The following is a 22,295-nucleotide window of genomic DNA, read 5'->3' on the forward strand; positions in this document are numbered from 1 at the left end:
AGAGACGGGATAGACCTTTTGAGAGTCCGCAGTCTCTCTCTCTTTCTATTGTTCTCTTGCTTGTTCTGTCAACAGCAGCAGAACAAGACAGAAACAGAAACACAAAAGCAACAACAGAAGAACAGCAAAAACATTACCCCCCGCGACTGTCTGTCTCTTCACCCCTGACGCCAATCCCCCCCGTCTCCCACATCGCTCACCGTCACCGTCGTCGCCTGGACTGCCTATTCCGATACGGCTTCAGGTCCAGGTCCAGGTCCCCGGACTCTGTCTTGTCTCTCTGCTCACCGTCTGTCTGTGTCTCTTGTCAAGAGTCGGGGCGTGTGCAGCTGGTTCGCTCGTCGCTCGGCTCGGCTGCTGCAGTTGTCGTGTGTTTTCTGTTGAATCTCGAGAACATCCATTTCATTTTACCCCGGCTTCTCCCATTTTCAGTCTGTTGCGTGTCTTGATCAACAACGCAAGTCGGTGTGCACGGGGATAGCTTCACTCCATCGTCGTTGATCTTTGTTTTCTCTACCTTGCCTTACATCTCTTACTACCTTACCATCATCTCTATCTACAACTGTACCCCCCTCTTTTTGTTATTCTTCCCTGCAACCTGTTTAATCTGCTGCCCGGTTCCTCGACTGGCCGCTAAGCCCAAACCATTTGTATCTGCACCGCACCCACTGAACTGAATCATGAGCAGCCAAAACCAAAAGCCAGAAGCATTGGCAGCGCAGGCTGATAAAAGCTCGTCGGCAAACTCGCCCGCAGTGGGCGACCGCCAGCTACAGCAGACGCTCAACAGCCTGAACCCAGCGCCCGTCAACCCCGCCAACCCGGTGCTGCGCAGCATCGCCCTTTCCGACGCCGTGACGCCGGGGATTCACCAGCACACCTACACCTACCGCGACTCCCCCGAAGAAGGCTCCTCCCGCGCCGCCTCGCCCTCGTATTTTTCCATTTCTTCCACCTCCCACCACAACACCACCAACACTCACACCGACAACACCACCAACGACGACGACACTCGCGCCGGCGACAACAGCAACACCAGTAACACCAGCCATCACGGCAGCGGAAGCAGCAGCAGCAGCAGCAGCAGCAGCAGCAAGGTCGCCTTTGCCCCCTCCTCCTCCACGCCCCTCCCGGCCACGACGCCCTTCATCGCCGGCCACAACCTCCCGACGTCGCCAGGCACCGCCATCGGCAAAGACATCCTCAAGCGCATGACGCTCGCCGCCATGGGCCGCCGTGAGTCGCTGTCGCAGATTCGCGCCTCCAACCCCGACCTGCAGCTGAGCGGCAGCATCATCTCGGCCACCTTCAACATTCCCCATTCTCTCAAGTACCGCAAGGGCTCCGACTGGGTAAGACTACATACACTCCTCTCCCTTGGTGTGCTGCTTGCTGCCTTCGTCAATTGACATTATGTGCGAATAACCCCGCTGACATCATCACCACAACCAACAGGAATTGAAGCCTCGCCGCGGCCAGTCCGCCCTCTTCGACTCCTTTGCCTACCTCTCCTCCGACGAGACCCCCTGGAACCACACCGTCGTCGCCTGGACCGGCGAGATCGACACCCCTCAAGATGTCCTCTCTCCGCCCGGCACGCCCCCGGCCACGACCGTCCACTTCTCGAGCCTAAACACCCTCTCCGCGCCCGTCCCGATCGATGGCGACGCCCGCCTGCCGACCCCTCCCCCGACCGAGGGCCTCTGGCTGCCCAAGGAGGACCAGGTCCGCCTCGAGAACCAGCTAGCCCACAACCGCACCATCAAGACCGTCCCCGTCTGGCTGTGCGACGACAACGAGCAGCAGGACGACGGCCTCCTGCTCAAGGACCAGAGCCGCTGGCGCCGCTACGCCGAGCACGACCTCTACACCCTCTTCCACTACAAGCAGCACGAGCCCACCGACGGCCGCAAGGAGCGCCTCCAGTGGGCCGACTACTACCGCATGAACCAAAAGTTCGCAAACAGCATCATCGAGCTCTACAAGCCCGGCGACATCGTCGTCGTCCACGACTACTACCTCATGCTGCTCCCCAGCATGCTGCGCCAGCGCGTCCCCAACATGTACATCTCCTTCTTCCTCCACTCGCCCTTCCCCAGCTCCGAGTTCCTGAGATGCCTGCCGCGCCGTAAGGAGGTGCTCGAGGGCGTTCTGGGCTCCAACCTCGTCGGCTTCCAGTCCTACAGCTACTCCCGCCACTTCTCCAGCTGCTGCACCCGCGTCCTGGGCTTCCCCTCCGACAGCGGCGGCGTCGACGCTTACGGAGCTCGCGTGCAGGTCGGCGTCTTCCCCATCGGCATCAACGCAGACAAGTGCGAAATGTACGCCTGGACCGACGCCGTCACCGAAAAGTACAACGCCCTGAAGAAGCTGTACGAGGGAAAGAAGATCATCGTCGGCAGGGATCGTCTTGACAGTGTCCGCGGTGTCGCCCAGAAGCTGCAGGCGTTCGAGCGCTTCCTCGAGATGTACCCCGAGTGGCGCGAGAAGGTGGTCCTCATCCAGGTCACCTCGCCCACGAGCATCGAGGAGGAGAAGGAGGACCCCGAGAACCGCATCGCCACGCGCGTCAACGAGCTCGTCATGCGCATTAACGGCATGTATGGCAGTCTGGGCTTCTCCCCCGTCCAGCACTACCCCCAGTACCTCAGCCAGGACGAGTACTTTGCCCTCCTGCGCGCTGCCGACATTGGCCTCATCACCTCCGTCCGCGACGGCATGAACACGACCAGCATGGAGTACGTCATTTGCCAGCGCGAAGGCCACGGCCCCCTCATCCTCTCCGAGTTCAGCGGTACCGCCGGCAGCCTCAAGGACGCCATCCACATCAACCCCTGGGACCTCAGCGGCGTCGGCATTGAGATCAACAACGCCCTGACCATGACGCCCGAGAAGCGCATGGCCATGCAGGCCAGCCTCTACAGCCACGTCACCACCAAGAACGTCCAGAGCTGGATCGACCACTTCATCCGCAAGCACGTCCACGTCCTGGGCACCCAGAAGAACGTCGTCGCCACCCCTCTCCTCGACCGCGCCCTCATGCTCACGACCTACCGCGAAGCCGGCAAGCGCCTCTTCATGTTCGACTACGACGGCACCCTCACCCCGATCGTCCGCGAGCCCAGCGCCGCCGTGCCCTCCGAGCGCGTCCTCCAGACCCTCAAGGCCCTGACCAGCGACGAGCGCAACGCCGTCTGGATCATCTCCGGCCGCGACCAGGAGTTCCTCTCCCAGCACCTCGGCCACATTGCCGGCCTAGGCTTCAGCGCTGAGCACGGCAGCTTCATGAAGAACCCCGGTTCTGACGAGTGGATCAACCTGGCGGACGAGTTCGACATGGGCTGGCAGTCCGAGGTCATGGCCGTGTTCCAGTCCTACACGGACAGAGTCCCTGGTAAGTCATTTGAAAACTCGAGCGAAAACGCGCCGGATTGCTAACGTACCCAGGCTCTTTCATCGAGCGCAAGCGCTGCGCCCTCACCTGGCACTACCGACTGGCAGACCCGGAGCAGGGCCTGCACATGTCACGAGAGTGCCACAAGGAGCTCGAGTCGACGGTGGGACAGAAGTGGGACGTCGAGGTTATGGCCGGCAAGGCCAACTTGGAGGTCAGACCGACCTTCATCAACAAGGGCGAGATAGCGAAGCGCCTTGTGCACACCTACAACTCCGCCCCCGCCACGGACAGGCACCCCGGCCGCGTCGAGTTCGTCCTCTGCCTGGGCGACGACTTCACCGACGAGGACATGTTCCGGGCGCTCAACGGCCTGTCGGGCAACGAGGTCGAAAACGAGCACGTCTTCACCGTTACGGTCGGCGCGAGCACTAAGGTCACGCTCGCGAGATGGCATCTCCTCGAGCCCGAGGACGTGGTCGAGTGCGTGGCGCTGCTCGCCGGCGTCGGCCTCGGCGGCGAGGCTCACGAGCACTTTGGCCAGGTCAACCTCGCGGCCCTGAGCACGGTGGAGGGTCACATTCCCGAGTCGGAGAAGTGACCGAAGCGAAGCAAGCTGTGAATGGGATGGGAGTCATGCAGCCGGGAGTATGGATAGAGGGCATCTTTTTGAATTTTTACCAGACGGTGTTTTTTGTGTTTTGATATCGGCAGCCGATGGACGGCAGACATCGAGCAGCGAGAGGCAGGCAGTGCAGTTTATTCAACACACGCGAGGCATGATGCATGACGGGTTAACCAGCATCGGAGCGGGATGGCCCGACAGATACAGTGGCCAAGATGCATATAGACTTTTTATTTATTTTATCGTTCCCTCATTGTCACGATCCCGGCGTAAAGTGACATTGACGCCCATGCTTTTCACGTGTTTCCCGCTGACACATGCGCGCAGAGAAAAGAGACCCAGAAAAGAAGGTCACATTGCTTCTGGGATCGTCGTCGGATCGGCCGTCGTACCTGGCAGCTCGGCCGACGCCGAGAGAAAGTCAATTGGAGACGCTGGCGCTGGCGAATCATCTCGCGGCGATTTTCAAATGGCTGAAGTGGGAAAGGCTAAGCTGTTCGTGAGGCCTTGTTGAGTGCAGTGCCCGACCGAGCATGTTTGCGCAGGTTGATGATCCTGGTCCTTTGCATGGGTTGTTCTTGGCGATGTTGGTTTTGGGAGGATGTTTTTGAAGGTGAGTGCATTTCTTTTGGTTTCTTCCCCTATTGTCTACGTTCAGTGGATAAGAGTGACTAGAGATACGACTTGAGCACCCGATTTCTCGTAATGCTGAGCAGTTATCTCGACCTGGTGAAAATACCCCAGCCCGGGAGACGACAGAATCGGGACGATGCCGCTTGCGACTTGCCTGTCCGAGGTTGGATTGTCTGCAGGAACGAGCGCAACTGCACCCTTGATGCGGGGCAATAGATTGCAACGGCGGGGCGAACTTGCGCGATGAGAAGGTGGTGATGGCGCATGTCTGTCAATATTAAGAGGCGTGACTCCCGTCGTCACGATGGTGAGACGCCAGTGTTATCCACGGTGCATCAACAGACAAGATGCGCTTCGGTCATTTGCTTCCGGCCCTGACGTTCATCGTCGGGGCTCTGGCTCAGGATGAGGAGGACACCCAGAACGAGCCCAAGCGCTTCATCGTCGAGTTCACCAATGTGAGAAGTCTTCACTTTACATCAAATCACGACTGACCGAAGCAGGGCGTCAACACTATAACAAAACGCGACGAGCTCGCCTCGGAAGAGGGCATCACCGTCCTCAAGACCTTCTCCTCCTCGCTCTTCTCCGGCGCCGCCGTCGAGACGGACACCCACAACCTCGACTCCCTCCGCACCCTGCCCGACGTCGCGGCCGTCTGGCCCAACAGCTACGCGCACCTCGTCGCGCCCGTCAAGCGCCAGGTCGCGGTCGAGCCCGGTGCCGCGGGGAGTTACGCCGTGCACTGGGCCACGGGCGTCGACGCGCTCCACGAGCAGGGCCTCCGCGGCGACGGGGTCAAGATCGGCGTCGTGGATACCGGGGTGTGGTATAACCACTCAGCCCTCGGCGGCGGGTTCGGGGAGGAGTTCAAGGTTGCGGGCGGGTGGGATCTGGTTGGTGATGCGTGGGCTGTCGGGAGCGTGAAGACGCCTGATGGCGACCCGGTCGATCAGCAGGGCCACGGGACGCACGTTGCGGGGATAATTGCTGGGGAGGCGGAGACGGGGTGGGTGGGCGTGGCGCCTGGGGCGAGGTTGTATGCGTACAAGGTGTTTGGCGCGGGGGACGGGACGGATACGGCGACGCTGATTGACGCGTTCCTGAGGGCGTATGATGACGGGATGGATGTGATACATGCGAGTATTGGAGGTAGGGGCGGGTTCGCGGAGAACGCGTGGGCGGTGGTGGCGAGCCGGATCGCGGCCGAGGGGGTGGTGGTTACCATCTCGGCGGGCAACTCGGGCAACGGCGGCGCGTACTATGCGAGCAGCGGCAGCTCGGGGGAGAATGCGATTGCGGTGGCGAGCGCGGAGGTGAAGAGAAACGAGAGCGGGCAGGTGATCCAGCCGAGTTACTTTACGAGCTGGGGCGGGCTGTATGATTTGAGCGTCAAGCCGGATATTGCGGCGCCGGGGACGGATGTGTTTAGCACCTGGCCTGGAGGTGATGGGAACGAGTTTGTCTTGCTTAGCGGAACGAGCATGGCGGGACCTTATGTTGCGGGCGTGGCGGCGTTGTACATCTCCAAGCACGGCGGACGGGGCGTACACGGCAAGGAGTTTGCGAAGGATCTAGCGATGAGGGTCGTCTCTTCCGGTGCTTCGTTGCCGTGGTTGTTGTATGGCGGGGGCTCGGATGAGGCGTACCGGGCACCTTCGCAGCAGGTCGGCGGCGGGCTGATTGATGCGAGGAAGGTGTTGGGATACGGCACGAGTCTGGAGCTGGCGAGGTTCGGGCTGAATGATACGGCCAACTTCCGTGCGAGCCAGGGGGTGACGGTGCGGAATGGCGGGAACGAGAGTGTGAAGTACAGCTTTGAGGTGGAGAGCTGGGCTGGGTTTGAGATGTTGAGGCCGTTCGATGCGAAGGACGTGGGGGAGACGCCGAGGATGCGGTATCGACCTGAGATGACGCCGTCGAATATCACGGTGACGGCGGGAGTTCCTGAAGAGTTTGAGCTGGGTCCTGGAGAGACGAGGAAGGTGGAGTGAGTTCATCACCCATTGTTGGGCTGAGCAGCTGCTGACGATGGCAGGTTTACCTTTGAGATTCCGCAGGGCGTCAACGAGACGGCACTCCCGGCTTATGGTGGCCGAGTCCTGGTCAAGGGGAGCAATGGAGAGACTGTCGCTGTTCCTTTCCAGGGGCTGGCATTCGACTTGAAGGAGCAGATGCAAAGCGCCTTCCATGGCACGTATCCGTGGCTGAGGTCTACAAGTGCTTACAGCAACAAGACAACGTTAGTGCAATGCTGGGAAGATAGGATATGAGAACATCGTGCTAACCGGCCATCACAGATTCAACTTCAACACTGCCACCGGTGCGCAAGACTTCCCCATGATGTTCATGAAGATCAAGTGGGGAACCAGAGAAGTCAGATGGGACGTAAGTACTCTCTCAGTCTCATGAATCGTAGCACGCTCTGATGAAAAGTAGATCTACGAATCCGGCTTCGAGAACGAGCGTGACTGGGAGTATCCACCTGTCCCTGGACAAAAGGGGTACATCGGGTCGGCGACGTCGTGGTCTTCCGCGGGCAGCGTGGCGACCTTCAACCCCGCTCGTCACAATGCCAGTGATACCTTCTCGTTCCCGGTTACGGACCAAGGTAGGAACGCGTTGACTACTGGCGGCTTCACGACGGCCTATTACTGGTTCGGGAAGATGGCAGATGGCACGCAGATTACCCATGGCAATTACACGTAAGTCGAACTCCCGGCTTTTCAACCGACAACGATACCAATGGGAGATGAGGCTAACATTTGGCATAGCATGAGGTTCGCTGTATTGGTCCCGTTCTCTGACCCTCTGGAGGCAGGTAGTTGGAAGGGACTGACAACTGAGTTTACGGTTCTGCCAACCGGGAACACGACAGTTGCTCGCAGATGGTAGTAATCAGAAATGGAATCAAATGTTGCAACTTTTGTGGATTAGAACTACAGACTCGCTATGAAGCAACGAGGTATTTGCCGCTGTTGAAATATTATGCACTGGCTCCGTCCTCGTTTAAAACTGTGCTGCAAATAACTAGTTGTGGGTGAAAAGAGAGAAAGCCAAGCGAGAGAAAACTGCAACAAACTCCTTAACTCCAGAAAAGGCCAAACCCTGAGAGATGCAAACGTCTCTCTATGAACTGATGGAGCGTCTAACCATATGCCCCAATCGCCAATATCTCCGCCGCGCCCTCACTGAAGCCTCGTAGTGCCGTCCTTAATCAGCTTGAGCATGGCATCAGTGCCGAACTGGTTGTACTCTCTGCAGAGCTTCTTGTACTCGGGCATATTAATAGCCTGCTTGCGGACGAAGATCTTATCCAGGGTGATAGCCAGGAAGGCATCCTTAAGCTTATGCTTCTTCTCATACTCAGTGTAGATACACCGGCCAGCATCAAGCCAGTCCTGGGGGTTGAGGGAGAATCCCTGGGCCTCTGCTAGACGTCCGTTGCGTGGGACTACCTTGTTGGTGAGGTAGTCCATGACCTCGTCGCAGAGCGCCTGGACGTTGAAGTAGTCGCCCAGGATCCAGAGGCGAGCGCAGTTGTGCAGGATGGTGTGGGCCTTTTCGAAGGGCTGGAAGTTCACCTCTGTGTATCGTTTGTTAGGATAAGTAGATAAGAAAGGGGGTGAACTAGGTAGGGAGATGGCAGTGAAGAAATGCGAAAACAGTGACAAGGACGACAGGGGCGACAAAGAGGGGCGACAAAGATGAAAATGGCGCCATGAGTCGGGAGACTTACTGCCCAGGTAGATGAACCTGATGAGCTGGTCAATCTCATCAGGCGTGTACTCTGTGATCTCGACCTTGCTGATCTTCGCCTCCTTTGTCAAGTTAGCGTTGGGCATGCATGGCATTGATATGAAGATGCACTCAATGCTATGATTGGATGGCGTACCCAAAAGGTCAAAAAGGATAAAAGGGGTAAAAGGGTGAAGATGCACTCACTGGCCAGTTGTTCAAGAGAACAGACTTGAAATAGGAGGAGCGCGTGCAGAGGATCGTCTTGTGGAGGTTCCAAGACTTGTCTCCGCAGATGACCATGCAGTCAGATAGGATGCCTGACATGAGGAGGCTAGAAAGGAATACAAGTTAGAAGCAGCATAAACAAGATAGGTGGTGTGCATCAAGGTTTTTGCTTATGTGGAGGAGAGTAGACAAAGAGTGAGGGGAATTTGTTCAGTGAAGAGGATGTGAAGAGGGTGTGAAGAGGGAAACTTACTATTGATCCTGATCTCCGAAAGGGCTCATGATGACGAATGTTGAGATGTGATTTGACTTGTGTGAAGTCTTACACTGTTCCCGGAACCCCAATTTAGATGGTCCTCTGTGTGAGAGCGCGTGCGGTCTGTTGTGTGAAGATGTATACGTTCTTTTGTGAAACTATTATGTGTGGAGGTAGAAGAACGAAGACTGACTTCGAAGATGAATATAAATATCTGGCGGCCCAGAGGCTGTAAGCTGTTTACTGGGTCAACGGCAACGGCAGCTGCGATCCGTTCTCTCGCTTGCCTCGTCTTGAGGTTAATGAACGATGGATTTGAGATTGGGGTTTTCCAAGGTGTTTGAGTGTCTGAAATGCAAAATTCACCTTGTAGTATTAGCGTAAAAGAAGTGATCCAGTCTTCCAGGTCACTCCTGTTGTGGTGTGTGGTTAGGACGTGTGATGGGAGGGGGAAGAGTTGAGAGCTGCAAGTGGGTGGGTTGGGAAGTTTGATGGCTCTAAATAGTTCTCCGACCCTCGATGTTCGGTAGAGAAAAGCCTGTGCTGCTTCGGGTTGGCAGGAGGAACCGGAAGGAAGTCGCGATGGGGGTTGATTAAGTCTGCTCACACACGATCTCAGAAGTTGACGTTGGTATGTTGAGGTTAAGATGGACGATGCTGAATCACGTTTAGTTGAAGTGGGTGGCAGTTGCTCCGAAGGACTTGGAGACAGGCTTGAATTAAGACGCTGAATGACGGCTGCAGATTTCCAGTTGCCATTTCTAACAAAACATGAACGTTGAAATTTGACATTGAGCACAGGAAGCAGCTGACTCAATAGTGAGCATCAACTAAGACATCACTGAGCTACATGTGAGTTACATAAGAATTCACGTTGAGCGTCATCGGAGATTTGAAGATTGAAATCAAATGTTTATAAAACAACGCTTTTGTCTAAATGCTGTTCTATCCAACGTCAGGAACAAGTCTAAGGTATCTATATGTCTAAAAACATGTACATGAAGAAACGGTGCAGTAATCAACCATCTATGAAAGAGTCCTCCCCTGCAGAGACAATCTAAACAGTGATCTGGGCAGTGCCGCGAATGTCGCGGGAGCTGGCACCGACGGAAAAGGTGTAAGTGCCCTTGGCGACGGCCCACTGCTGGGCGGTGGTATCCCAGTAGCTGAGGTCACGGCGGCGGAGGCTGAAGGTGACATCGCCAGACTGGCCGGGGGCGACGTTGACCTTCTCGAAACCACGGAGGACACGGGTAGGCTGGGCAGCCTCGGCGGGGAAGGTGACGTAGAGCTGAGCGACCTCGGAGCCCTCGATGGCGCCGGTGTTCTGGACCTTGGTCTTGACGCTGACGACCTCGTCCCAGAGATCGGCCTGGCCACCGGGGAACAGGGCACCGGTGGGGTACTTGGAGCTCAAGGCGGTCTGGTTGGTGGCGGTGGCATCGACCTTGTCGTAGGAGAAGGTGGTGTAGCTGAGGCCGTGGCCGAAGGGGAAGCGGACGGTGGTGTTCTTGGAGTCGAAGTAACGGTAGTCGATGTAGACGCCCTCGGAGAACTCGCAGACCTCAGTCAGGCAGATCTGGGCAGGGTAGTCGGTGGCCTTCTTGGCGATGGTGTGGGTGACCTTGGCGCTGGGGTTGACGTCGCCGTAGAGGACGTCGGTGATGGCGTTGCCGGACTCCTGGCCGAGGAGGCCGGAGTAGAGGACGGCGGTGACGTTCTCGTTCTCGATCCAGGCGTCGAGGACGCGGGGGCCGGCGGTGTTGACGATGACGACGGTGTTGTTGCAGTTGGAGGCGACGGAGGTGACCATGGCGTCCTGCTCGTCGTCGTAAAGGAGGCTACGGTCGCCGCCCTCGCCGGAGTAGGAGTTCATGAAGACAAGGCAGACCTCGGAGTTCTCGGCGTAGTTGGAGAAGGAAGGGGTGGTAGCGGTACCCTGGCCGAGGTTGCCGAGGCCACCGCCGCCGCCACCGCCTATACCGCCGCCGGTGCTGTTACCTCCACCAAAGCCGCCTCCGGTAGTAGCGTTGCCGGTCATGCCGCCAGGGGGGCTGCCGCCGCCGCCACCCATGCCACCAGAAGAGGTAGAAGTGTAGGTGTTGTTCAGGAGCCACCAGATCATGCTGTTGTCCTCAATAGCGCGGGCAGTGATGGCCTGGAAAGGGGTAACGAGGTAGGGCAGGGACAGCTGACCGGAGCCAGTGCCGGAGGCAAGGTGGCCCTGGTAGACGTCGGAGTCGGTACCCTGGACGCTGAAGGGCTGGTTGGGTCCGGCGAGAGCGGGGCCGGCGTGGGCACCGAAGAGGGAGATGGTGCGGGGCTTCTTCAGGGGAAGACCGAGGCCGGAGGTGTTGGAGTTCTTCAGGAGGACGATGGACTCCCCGGCAACCTGGCGGATGAGCTTGGAGTGGTTTCCGCGGACGTCACGGTACTCGGTGGAGCTGGAGACGGTCTCGGGCTGCTTGCCGTTGTCGAGGCCGACGGAGTAGTATCCGATGACGTTGCGGATGGCCATGTCGTCGAGACGGTCCTGGGTGAAGCTGCCGTTGTTGATGCCGGCGTTGAGGATGTCCTCAGTCCAGTAGTTGCTGGAGCCGTAGTCGAGACCGGCGTTGGCGGAGCCGTAAGAGGTGGACTGGGAGTTGACATCGGGGAAGACGAGACCGAGGAAACCCATCTCCTTCTTCAGGACCTTGCTGATGAGGTCGTTGTTCTCGCAGCAGAGAGTGCCGTTGACACGGGTCATGCCGCACATGACAGCCATCATGCCGGACTTGACACCGTCGGCGAAGGGCCAGGAGTAGAGCTCGTGGATGGTCTTGTCGTCGGCGTTGGAGGTATAGACGGCGGAGGTGGTGGCGGAGATGCCCGAAGAACGGTTGGTCTCCTGCTCGTTGAGGAGGAAGTGACGGCCTCCGGCAATGACACCAGCAGAGTTCATGCCAGAGATTGCCTTGCCCATGGCAATACCAGTCAGGTAGGGGTCGGCAGCGAAACTCTCGGGGGTACGTCCGCCGTAGGGAACACGGCCGAGAGGGCCGGGCTCGGGTCCGTTGATGAGGTTGTAGCCCATGCCGTAGAACTCGTCGCCGATGGCTCTGAACTGCTGCTCGATGAGCTCGCGGTTCCAGCTCATGGTCAAGGCGTTGGCCATGGTGAAGCCGGAGACGTAGAAGGCGTAGTTGATACCGGAGACACCATCCTTGTTGGCGAGAGCAGTCCAGGAGCTGCCGCTGGAGCTGTTGCTGGTGACGCTCTGGCCGGTGATGATCGAAACCTTGGCGGCGTTGTCGAGGGTGGCGACGAAGGCCTTGGCCTTTTCGTAGGCATCGTTAAAGTCACCTAGCTGGACTGGAGATGATGTCAGAGCCAAAGACTGGATACTCGGGGGTTATCAAGAATACCATATCCGTCAGAGAGAATAGCAGAGGTAGAGGTGGAGGAAGAGTTGGAAAGAGCGGAAGTTAAAGAAACGAAAGTAAGCGCCGCAATAGCGCGGGATGAGAGTGAAACTCTCATGTTGATCAAAACGAACGGCAATAGTCTAAAGAACGGATGATGGGGTGAAGCTGAAACTCTTTCGTCTGAAGATTCGTGATTCGAGTTTCAGTCTCTGCTCAAGTATTATATACACTTCTTGGCAACTCCATTGCCTTGCTGCGCCGACGTCCGTTGCGCGGCCGCTGGGCCGATAAGGCCGAGATGTCGGCCAGTCTAGTTCACGATCGCAATGTCAGCGCCCCATCGTGGTGAGCTTCCACGTCCCCGGCCCGCCACGAGGAGCGCCACAATAAATTAAGGCTCAGGGGCGGATCTCCATATAACCTCATTGTCGGCGGGTTTTCTGGGACGTTGGCTTTAAAGCACCCGGGAATTCCGGACAGTGAAACATAAATAAACGAAAACAGTCGAGAAGACTTTCATGCCAGGCCGGAAAATCCGGGCTCTTTGTATGTGCGGTTGCTCTTCTGCCCACATACCGCAGCGCACAGAGTTACGCGGCGACGCGTGGCGGCTCCGTAAACGGGGCCGGACGGGGACACCTTATTATGCTGTTCCCTGCAACCACTCAAGCATCATATCTATGTCCGGCCAAAAGCCATCGGAAACCGGCCGCTGACATATCGTCTATCGCATTTCGACATCTTTTGCAGGGTTAGCTCCGAGTGCTTGGGTATTTGAAGAGTGGGATGCCGCGGCTGGATTGCCTCGAGAGACGGCCTGGAAAGACGTGAACAACATCATGACGATGGCAGCACGGCACAATCTTGCCTCGGAAAACTTGCCGCCGTGACACAGCCCGATTCGTAGATGCTGGCCTCCAATGAGTGTCCCCGCTGTACGGCCGCGCCGATAATGTGATGGAGACACCCGGTTGCAACCGATGAAGTGCCCGTTGAAGCAATGATCGTTGGTTCACTGAGATTAGATGAAGGAGGTGGCTGGAACACAACGGCCATCCCGGAAGGGTCGATGAGGAAGACTGGATGAACGATAAGGCAGCGGGAATGCGGCACAGTCCATCTCCAACGGGCTCTAAACCAAACAATCTCTCGGCAACCAGAGTAAACAACTGCGCGTGGCGCCTTGGCGAAGTCGAGGAGGCTTACCGCAGCTGCGGCTCACTCACGACATGTGGGTGCTCGATGTCCTTGTCCGCATCCCAGTCCCTGTCTGCCGGCATTGCAGACTGCAAAGTCGCGTAAAATTAGAAATCTGGTAATCTTGGGTTCCATGTGCAGATCACTCCGATTTCTCCGAGCGGCTTGTGAGAAGAGGTTTTGCCGTGCTTTTCTGCCCGCTTGACACCGTCACTGCACTTTTTTTCACGGATGCACAGAGAAGAGCGTCACAGCAGACTGTCATACTTGGGCAGAATGGCGTCCGCTGTTTGCTCATGAGCTCAACATCACATTGGTGAGAGCCGTCGAACATGCTTCAAGTCAATTTTGAGAGAAAACATGTTCAGAAGACTGATTTATTGACCTCGAACGACTAAAATAACAAGCAAACACCAATTGGGGCCAGTGGTTGAGCTGCACAGTTGAAGAAGCCGATTCTCGGTGTGACTCGACCTCACCGAGTCTCTTCTCGGTCCCGATCGGTGAGAGGCCGAGCACCTCTCCGGTCCAAGGTGTGGGGCCAATAGCAGTGGCCGTCAAGGTGCCTTAGGCGCCGCCAATTGCATCATTCCGACCGAGGAGCTCGAATAAGCCGAGCCGCTGCTTGCGACTTTTCCGCGTTTTGGTGCACAATCGCCGTCCAACACCCCCCTGAGACACCCGAATTGTCGTGAATCACCCTTCCTTTCTGTCAAACGGTCTTTTGCCTCCTTTTCTGGTCCTGATCATCCGCAGGTCGTGGTAAGTTGCGGTAATTTCCTACCCCTCCGACGATCGCAGGCCTCCTTCGGCTCTCCTTATCGATTAGCTCGGCTCGACTCCCGTCCCCCGCTGCGACTGACGCTTTTCCCGCAGAATCAAGGAGGAAGATGATCGTGTTGCGGCGCCAGGCACGATCACGATGATAATCCGAGCCGTTCACAAGGCTCCATTGGCCTGCCCTCGAGGCCTGGGTCACGCGAGCGTCTGCCGTCCACCATGGCTGCCTCAGAGCCCGCGAGCCCCTGTTCGCATCTTCCAAACCAGCGCCCCTGCGAGACGCGAACAACCCAAGACTCCGGCGACGACGAAGCCAAGCGATGTTAGCCCCAAAGTGGCCGTGGCGAAGGCCACACAGGCCAAGAAACCCCCTGCCGATCCCCTCGCGACACCCGAGAAGAATGCCCAGGAGCAGCGCAAGGCCGACTGGGCCATCATGAAGGAGATGTCGAGATACCTCTGGCCCAAGGACAGCTTGAGCACCAAGGTCAGGGTCGGCCTCGCCGTCTCTTTGCTGATTGGCGCCAAGGTCCTCAACGTGCAGGTTCCCTTCTACTTCAAGAGCATCGTCGACGCAATGAACATCGACTTTGGTGCCACTGGCGGAACGGCAGTCACCATAGCAGGAAGCATGATTCTGGCATACGGCGCAACAAGAATTGGAGCTACGGTCTTCCAGGAGCTGCGAAACGCGGTCTTTGCCTCTGTGGCCCAGAAGGCGATCCGCAAGGTGGCCTGCAACGTCTTTGACCATTTGCTGCGGCTGGACCTCAGCTTCCATCTATCCAAGCAGACGGGTGGCTTGACGCGCGCAATCGATCGAGGAACCAAGGGTATCAGCTTCTTGCTGACGAGCATGGTCTTCCACATTATTCCCACGGCTCTGGAAATCTCAATGGTCTGCGGTATCTTGACATGGCAGTACGGCGCCAACTTCGCCGCCATCACTGTGCTTACCATGGTTGGCTACACGGCTTTCACGATCTGGACGACGGCTTGGAGAACAAAGTTCCGAAGACAGGCGAACGCAGCCGATAACAAGGCATCTACGGTTGCTGTGGACTCTCTCATCAACTACGAGGCCGTGAAGCACTTCAATAACGAGAAGTTCGAGGTTGCGAGATACGACCAGGCACTCCAGGCGTACGAGAAGAGCTCGATCAAGGTCGCTACCTCCCTGGCCCTTCTCAACAGCGGTCAGAACATCATTTTCTCTTCGGCGCTGACGGCCATGATGTACCTGGCGGCAAACGGTGTTGCGCAGGGTAACCTCACTGTCGGTGATCTCGTCATGGTAAATCAGCTTGTCTTCCAGCTGTCGGTACCTCTCAACTTTCTCGGATCCGTCTACCGTGAATTGCGCCAGTCGCTGCTTGATATGGAGACTCTGTTCAACCTGCAAAAGGTGAACGTCTCCATTAAGGACGTGGCCGATGCTGAGCCCCTGGCCCTTTCCAAGGGCGGAGAGATCAAGTTCGAGAACGTCACGTTCGGCTACCACCCCGATCGCCCTATCCTCCGCAACCTGTCGCTTACTATTCCCGCTGGCAAGAAGGTGGCAGTCGTCGGCCCTAGTGGTTGCGGCAAGTCCACCCTCCTTCGCCTGTTGTTCCGATCCTACGATGTTCAGTCCGGTCGCATCTTCATCGACGACCAGGAAATCCGCCAAGTACAGGTTGACTCCCTCCGCAGGTCCATCGGCGTTGTCCCTCAGGACACTCCCCTGTTCAACGACACCATTGAGCACAACATCCGATACGGTGACATGTCTGCTCCTCAAGAGCGCGTCATTGCTGCTGCCCAGCGTGCGCGCATCCACGAGATCATCGAGCGCTTCCCCGATGGATACCAGACCAAGGTCGGAGAGCGCGGTATGATGATTTCTGGCGGTGAGAAGCAGCGCTTGGCCGTCAGCAGACTGCTTCTGAAGGATCCTCCCTTGCTCTTCTTCGACGAGGCGACTAGTGCTTTGGATACCCATACCGAGCAGGCGCTCATGCTCAACATCAACAGTATTCTCCGCGAGAAGTCGCGGACCAGTGTGTTTGTCGCGCACAGATTGCGCACGATCTTTGACGCGGACTTGATTATCGTCTTGAGGGAGGGCAGTGTGGCTGAGATGGGTACGCATAGAGAGCTGATTGATCGGGGTGGATTGTACGCCGAGCTTTGGAGTGGTAAGTTGGTCCCAAGTCCATCTCATGGCGCTCATACTGACACCCGACGAAGCCCAGGAGACTTTGTTCAACGCAGACGGAGAGCGCGAGGTCGCAGAGGAGGACGCGCAGAAGCCACCTGCTGGTCGCTGATCTTTGAGATTATTGTTGAATACCACTTACCGAAAAATCTTATTCCATGTTCACAGTTATCGCATCTTGTGAGATCTTTCATGTGAGTTATCTGCGACTTTTTTCAAGCATATTGAGCTTGATGAGGGGGCGTACCAGCTCCTTGCTTTGGTTGGAAAAGCCTCGTTCCATGGCATAATAACTGAACCGAATCTCCCACACAAGTCTTTCCAGGTAGAGCTCCTCGGCAGCCGGCGCGAGAGGCTAATGGCTGTTAGTCTTAGCTACGGCACGCGATGCGAAGCGATGTCAACACTAGCATGGGGATGGGAAGGCTTGTCCATATCGATCCCACCTTGCCGGTTTCAACGGAAATGACAAAATCTCCGCGCCGGGATGGGCCGCTCTCAAGTGGGACGGTCTCGGGCTTCCTAGAAAGGCGAACCGTTTGAGGTGCAGCATCATGAGGGGTGGTGAAGAATGCCCGGTGTTTGTGATGATGCGGCCGGAATCGATGCAACATTCCACACAAGAGATGCACATCACGCTTAGAGAGGAAGTGAACCCCAGTCATGATTTGGTACTAAGAAAACTCAACGCGCTCCGTCCGATCATCATATCATGATGCACTCGACCCCCCTCAACTCCCGTTTTCTGCTGCCGAAGTGGACCCAAACGGGCTGGACGGACTGATGAGCCGATCCTCAGCAGTCGTATCCGCATACTCACAATGACTCTTGCTGCATGAGCCGCGCAAGTCGTGGTGAATCATGTCGCTAGATGTTCGATTTCCCCGGCCGGCGGCCCCATTCCAGGGACCGGAGAAAACCCACTCGTCTCCGCTTCAAGTTTCGGCGGCATCCCGTCGAGTCCGAGTCGCCGACCCACTACACGGAGATCGTGAGCGGTCTGCTGGCCGGTCGACATCATGATGCGCCAGTAGTGCGATGTCTCCCAGACCAGTGGCGGATTTATAATGGCTTGTGATTCCCATCTGATGCTGCGGTTTTGGCTTGCGATTGACTTTGGATAATCACATCATTCTGCTGATTAATTTCTTGGTGGTGTCGACTTGCCATCTGATCTCGCATCAACAACACAGACGCACATAACACTGGCACATATTGCACCATCAAGACACATTGAGACGAAAGATGGCGCCCATCGAGAACCCAGCGATCCCCGAGGGTTCCATTGTCGTTGTCACTGGCGCCAACGGCTACATCGCTTCCCACATCGCCGACCAGTTCATCCAGGCGGGCTACATCGTTCGTGGAACGGTCCGGAACCCGAAAAAGAGCGCCTGGCTTGTGCCCCATTTTGAGAAGGCCTATGGCAAGGGGAAGTTCGAGCTTCACATTGTGCCTGACATGCAAGCCGATGGAGCTTACAATGAAGCTGTCAAGGGTGAGCTGGAACGAAGTTATCCTCGTGACTAGAATGAGTAACGTTGCTGATATTGGTCAGGTGCTGCGGCCTTCGTGCACACTGCCACCGTCATTGACTTCAACGGTGACCCGGCTGAAGTCATCGGCGGCGCCGTCAAGTGCGGCATGGTTGCCATCGAGGCTGCCTACAACGAACCCAACATGAAGCGCTTCATCCTGACTTCATCGGCCTCGACTCTCATGCCCCTCAAGAAGGAGAACTTCTTCGCTCTCAAGGGCCAGACTGTTGACGAGACCACGTATGGCCATGATGCTAAGGAGCTCGCGTGGGCCCCTCCTCCGTGGGGCATCGAGCATGGCGGCGCAATCTACGGCGCAAGCAAGATGGAGCAGGAGCAGAGCATCTGGAAGTACTACAAGGACAATGCCTCGAGACGTCCTGATATCGTAGTGAACTCGAGTGAGATGCCGCTCATGCTTCCAATGTCATTGAGAGTGTTGCTAACCGAGGGCCATGTCTAGTTGTGCCCGACTTCAACTTTGGCAGGAGCATCGACCCTGTCAACGCTGGAGGAACATCTTCTTTTGGCTTGGTGACAGATTTGTTCGAGGGCAAGAACTTGGGTGAGCTCTGGCATCTGCCGCGTAAGTGCACACGCTTTCTTCATACATTTGCTCTTCAAATATGGCTGACCTCTGAATCCGTTTCAAGATTACTTCGTGGATGTACAGGATGATGCCGCGCTCCACCTGGCCGCCGCGATTCTTCCGGATGTCAAGGCTGAGCGTATCTTCGCTTTCGCATTCCCAATGCACTGGGATCAGATCCTTGAGATCATGAGAAAGCAGAACCCTGATAGGAAATTTGCGGACAACTTCTACGGCGAAGAGTACCCTGTCACAGTGAAGCCGATCGCTCGCGCCGAGTCGTTGCTGCGAAGGATCGGAAGACCAGGATGGATCTCGTTGGAGGATAGCCTTGCATCAAACACTGAGCACCTAAGAGGTACCAATGGTCACTCAAATGGGGTCACTAACGGTGTTTGACGTTGTTGATGAGGGTACAAGACGTAGACATACATCAAATCAAATGGCATAGATTGTTTCACCAATCATCACATCAAATAGGACACCCAGAAGGCAATATGATATCAACTGTCGATTTGGTATCGTAGCAATCGCGGTTTCTACGCGCCAAGCCCTGAACCCTTCTTACTTTCCTCGACGGTTTTCCTTCAAAATCCATAACTTATTTGCAGTATCCGAGCTCGACGAAGCGCTGGCATTGGGCAGCGTTGTCGCAGCAAAGACCGCAGCCGTGGCTGTTGGGGGGAGGGGTGGTGCACTTTCATCTTGTTAGTATCATCCTCACTGCACAATATCTAGAGAACTGGGAATCACTCACGACAACTCCTCCCTTGCGCTCGGAACAGGGGTAGCAGCCCTCAGCCACGACGGAGGTGGCGAGGGAGAGAGCGGCGATGAAAACGGCGGCGACCTTCATTTTGGCGAAGAGGTAGAGACTGGTTTTTGAGTTGAGAAAAGAGTGACTGTAGACTTTTTGATGTTGAGATGGCTGGAGAGTGATGTTGTATCGAGGAGTTGGAGAATCAATGGCCCTTAAATATTTCTCGGAAGGATCTGTTCGACGTGTATCGCTCAAACATTTGCTGAAATACTTGTGAGACGTAGATGAACTGCACTCATGATCTTCGACAATATTTCCCTGAAAAAGGGCTCAACCGGCGATTACCGAACATCCTATATCTGCTGTCCTAATTGAGGCTCCCAAGGCAGCTTCGTGAAGGGATTGATCTGCAACGTGGAACAGAGCGTCCATAAATGACATGGGATGAACGACCAGGAAGTTGGGCCCTAAGCTTCGTTGGCTGGCAGCGCCCCCAAGATTCTAGACTTCGAGACCAACAACATCATGCCTGGGATGCCCTGATTGAACTACGTTCAGAACGGGCAACTGACGAGTCAGTGGGTGGCCTGGTGGCTGTGAGTCAGCTGGCAAGTCTGTCCTCACGCTCAGGGGAACCTATACCTTCCACTCCGTTAGGAGTTCTGTCAATGTAGATCATGTGAAAACACGACTCGTTCTTCAGTGTCTTTCACGGAAACCATAGCCCACGTGCATGAATTAGAGCGACTCACATAGGGGTACGGAGCCTCAAGGCAGCATTTCCATGCTGACCCTAAAACAGTTTTCAACGTCGCAGCCATCTGCGCACTAGCTGGAAATGATTCTCAAACGGTCTCTTTGCGACTTGTCCTCCCTAATTTCGAAGAAAACTTCTGATGCGGTTCTCGTCGGCTTCTGCGTTGGTGTCAGGATGTGATAAAGCAAACCTTATGGTTGCTTAGGATTCAGAAGTCGCCTATTGGTGTGAAAACGATCAATGTGGGTACATTTCGCTGCTTTTCTGAAGACATCGGTTCAGTTGCAAACTTCCAGAACCATGTCTGAATAGACCACCCCCCGTTACCGAGAGAGTGGGCGGAGTAGAGGACGGGGAAGCATGAAATTAAGCACAAGCGGGGAAGGCCGGAAACAGGAGTTATTCACCCCATTCACAACTAGAAAGAGGACACCAGCAAGGTAGTCTGATCGTGTATATGATATCGATGAAGTAGGGGCTAACGATCTTCGTTGGGGCCCAGGGAATGATGCACGTCTCATCCAGACGGGCGTCGGAGTTGAAGGCCGACTTGAGAAGCACGAGGCGTTCTGGGGAGACCGAAACTTAGAATGATGAGTCGTGGGTACTTTGAATACGCGCCTTTAAATTCAACAAAGTGGTTGTGGAAAGGCCAGATATGCAAGAACCCACATGTTCATCCAGACTTGACTAAGGTAAAGCTTGCCTGCCCAAGACCCCCTGTCGTGGCGAAGGAAGTTAAGTTCAGGGATGTGCTCGGTAGTGTGTTTGATGCCACTACAACGGGTGAGATATCTTGATATGCATCATTTTGGCATTATCGCCAAGGCGAATACTGCTCAACGTAGCGACCTGTATTAAGTAACTTTGGTTCGATTCCAATTGAGCGCAACCGCTGCAAGATGTTGCTTAACTACCCTGAGACAGAAATGGGTTTCTATATGTCTCGCGAGTCGTCACTGGAACTTTCTCCGAGTCTCTCGAAAAATGAGGTGAATCAAGGCTGTACTCCATGTGTCGGTATCGGATTCAGTAAACGTATCCACGGATCCTGGTCAAAGGAAGTCGAGACTTATAAGTGCATCCTGATACACGTGTCGAGTAGATAAGCTGACGATAAACTGGGAGTATTGATAAATATTATGTCTTCTCTCAGATACTAACGTGAACTTCTAATTATTGTGCTTCACAGCCTGGTGGTTCCCTGTTGTTCACCCGCGATCCACGGGAACGTGCCCCCGAGAAAGTCATCGGTTACCAGCAAACCGGCGTCAGCATCGAACATACCGCCTTCCGAAAGCAACATTTTATTTACATCGCTGCCCGCAACTGGCCCTGAAAGCCCGGTCATCAGAGTAAAGTCTGCAAGTGCATCGACCCCTGGGATGTCCCCTTCCTCTCTCCGGCTAGCTTAAACAATGCTGTCTTTGATCTCACCCACGCACGGCCATGCGTTCTGGACAGCATTCATGGCTTCGAGAATGCGTGTCAATGCTTGAGAAGTTTGTGTCTCATCCCATGGCGTTCCTTCTAGGTAGTGTCTCATCATTATGGTTCCCGCCGCGGTAGCAAGAGTGTGAACGAAATCAATCGGTAGGCAGTCGTAACGATAAAAGCGATTATAGCTCCTAAGCAGACGTAGAATGGCTTTTAGCGACTCAAAGCATATTTCCACATCTTCACTGGATGCAACATCTGGCTGTGACAAAAGTTGGCGCGGCGGGCGATGGAGAATAATCATTGCAGTATGAAAACGCATGCTAAGACTTGTCAGACAAGAGATTTAAAGGGGCACGCATGACTCACTGTAGATGAAGGACACACGCTGGGACCTGCCCAACTGTCCACTGATTCCAGTAAAGCTTCCCGGGTAGGCTTGCCAGCCGCTTTGTCAACGAGACGTGAATCTTCTGAACTGTTGCAGCGGTGTTGGCATTGTGTGTCTTCGGCCGACGATTTTCGAAGAGTTCGGTAATGATACTATGTTGAATCTTTGACAGTTCAGCTTGATGTATCAAAGCCCCAACGAGAGCAATCCCATCTTCGAATGCCGTGACGGACAGGCCGGGCGCGATATATGTGTCGAGTAGTCCTTGTCAGTCAGGCGGGTATGGTATTCTAACGGTGTTCCGAACATCTGATTCGTACAAATACAGAGCTGGCGGGCGTCCAAAGTAGAGACTCAGTTGCTTGTCA

At 55.7% G+C, this 22,295-nt stretch overlaps 6 protein-coding genes across 6 annotated transcripts; 4 read left to right on the forward strand and 2 right to left on the reverse strand.

Annotated features, from left to right (window-relative positions):
* Window positions 1-680: 680 nt before the first annotated feature.
* TPS2 (Trehalose-phosphatase) lies at window positions 681-3,995 on the forward strand (the record flags this gene model as incomplete). The annotated part of the gene is made up of 3 exons (XM_037321197.1): window positions 681-1,352; window positions 1,456-3,394; window positions 3,448-3,995. The coding sequence occupies 3 exons, from the start codon at window positions 681-683 to the stop codon at window positions 3,993-3,995; spliced, it is 3,159 nt and encodes a 1,052-aa protein (XP_037179561.1).
* A 1,004-nt stretch (window positions 3,996-4,999) lies between these two features.
* On the forward strand, window positions 5,000-7,547 carry apr-1 (Subtilisin DY; the record flags this gene model as incomplete). The annotated part of the gene is made up of 6 exons (XM_037321198.1): window positions 5,000-5,110; window positions 5,156-6,642; window positions 6,691-6,894; window positions 6,953-7,040; window positions 7,092-7,357; window positions 7,427-7,547. The coding sequence occupies 6 exons, from the start codon at window positions 5,000-5,002 to the stop codon at window positions 7,545-7,547; spliced, it is 2,277 nt and encodes a 758-aa protein (XP_037179560.1).
* A 293-nt stretch (window positions 7,548-7,840) lies between these two features.
* On the reverse strand, window positions 7,841-8,900 carry klhl40a (Kelch-like protein 40a; the record flags this gene model as incomplete). The annotated part of the gene is made up of 4 exons (XM_037321199.1): window positions 7,841-8,238; window positions 8,392-8,473; window positions 8,598-8,724; window positions 8,872-8,900. 4 exons carry the CDS (start codon window positions 8,898-8,900, stop codon window positions 7,841-7,843), a joined length of 636 nt encoding a protein of 211 aa, XP_037180104.1.
* Window positions 8,901-9,931: 1,031 nt separating this feature from the next.
* On the reverse strand, window positions 9,932-12,396 carry bglD-1 (putative beta-glucosidase D; the record flags this gene model as incomplete). Its single annotated transcript, XM_037321200.1, has 2 exons — window positions 9,932-12,228; window positions 12,282-12,396. The coding sequence occupies 2 exons, from the start codon at window positions 12,394-12,396 to the stop codon at window positions 9,932-9,934; spliced, it is 2,412 nt and encodes an 803-aa protein (XP_037179562.1).
* A 2,004-nt stretch (window positions 12,397-14,400) lies between these two features.
* On the forward strand, window positions 14,401-16,567 carry CGCA056_v005950 (Iron-sulfur clusters transporter ATM1; the record flags this gene model as incomplete). The annotated part of the gene is made up of 2 exons (XM_037321201.1): window positions 14,401-16,435; window positions 16,488-16,567. 2 exons carry the CDS (start codon window positions 14,401-14,403, stop codon window positions 16,565-16,567), a joined length of 2,115 nt encoding a protein of 704 aa, XP_037179524.1.
* Window positions 16,568-17,700: 1,133 nt separating this feature from the next.
* On the forward strand, window positions 17,701-18,981 carry ALD2-5 (Aldehyde reductase 2; the record flags this gene model as incomplete). Its single annotated transcript, XM_037321202.1, has 4 exons — window positions 17,701-17,953; window positions 18,014-18,394; window positions 18,457-18,579; window positions 18,647-18,981. The coding sequence occupies 4 exons, from the start codon at window positions 17,701-17,703 to the stop codon at window positions 18,979-18,981; spliced, it is 1,092 nt and encodes a 363-aa protein (XP_037179525.1).
* Window positions 18,982-22,295: the final 3,314 nt, after the last annotated feature.

This window comes from Colletotrichum aenigma (assembly GCF_013390185.1).
Source record: "Colletotrichum aenigma strain Cg56 chromosome Unknown KSG_Cg56_contig04, whole genome shotgun sequence".
NCBI classification, from domain to species: Eukaryota; Fungi; Ascomycota; class Sordariomycetes; order Glomerellales; family Glomerellaceae; genus Colletotrichum; species Colletotrichum aenigma.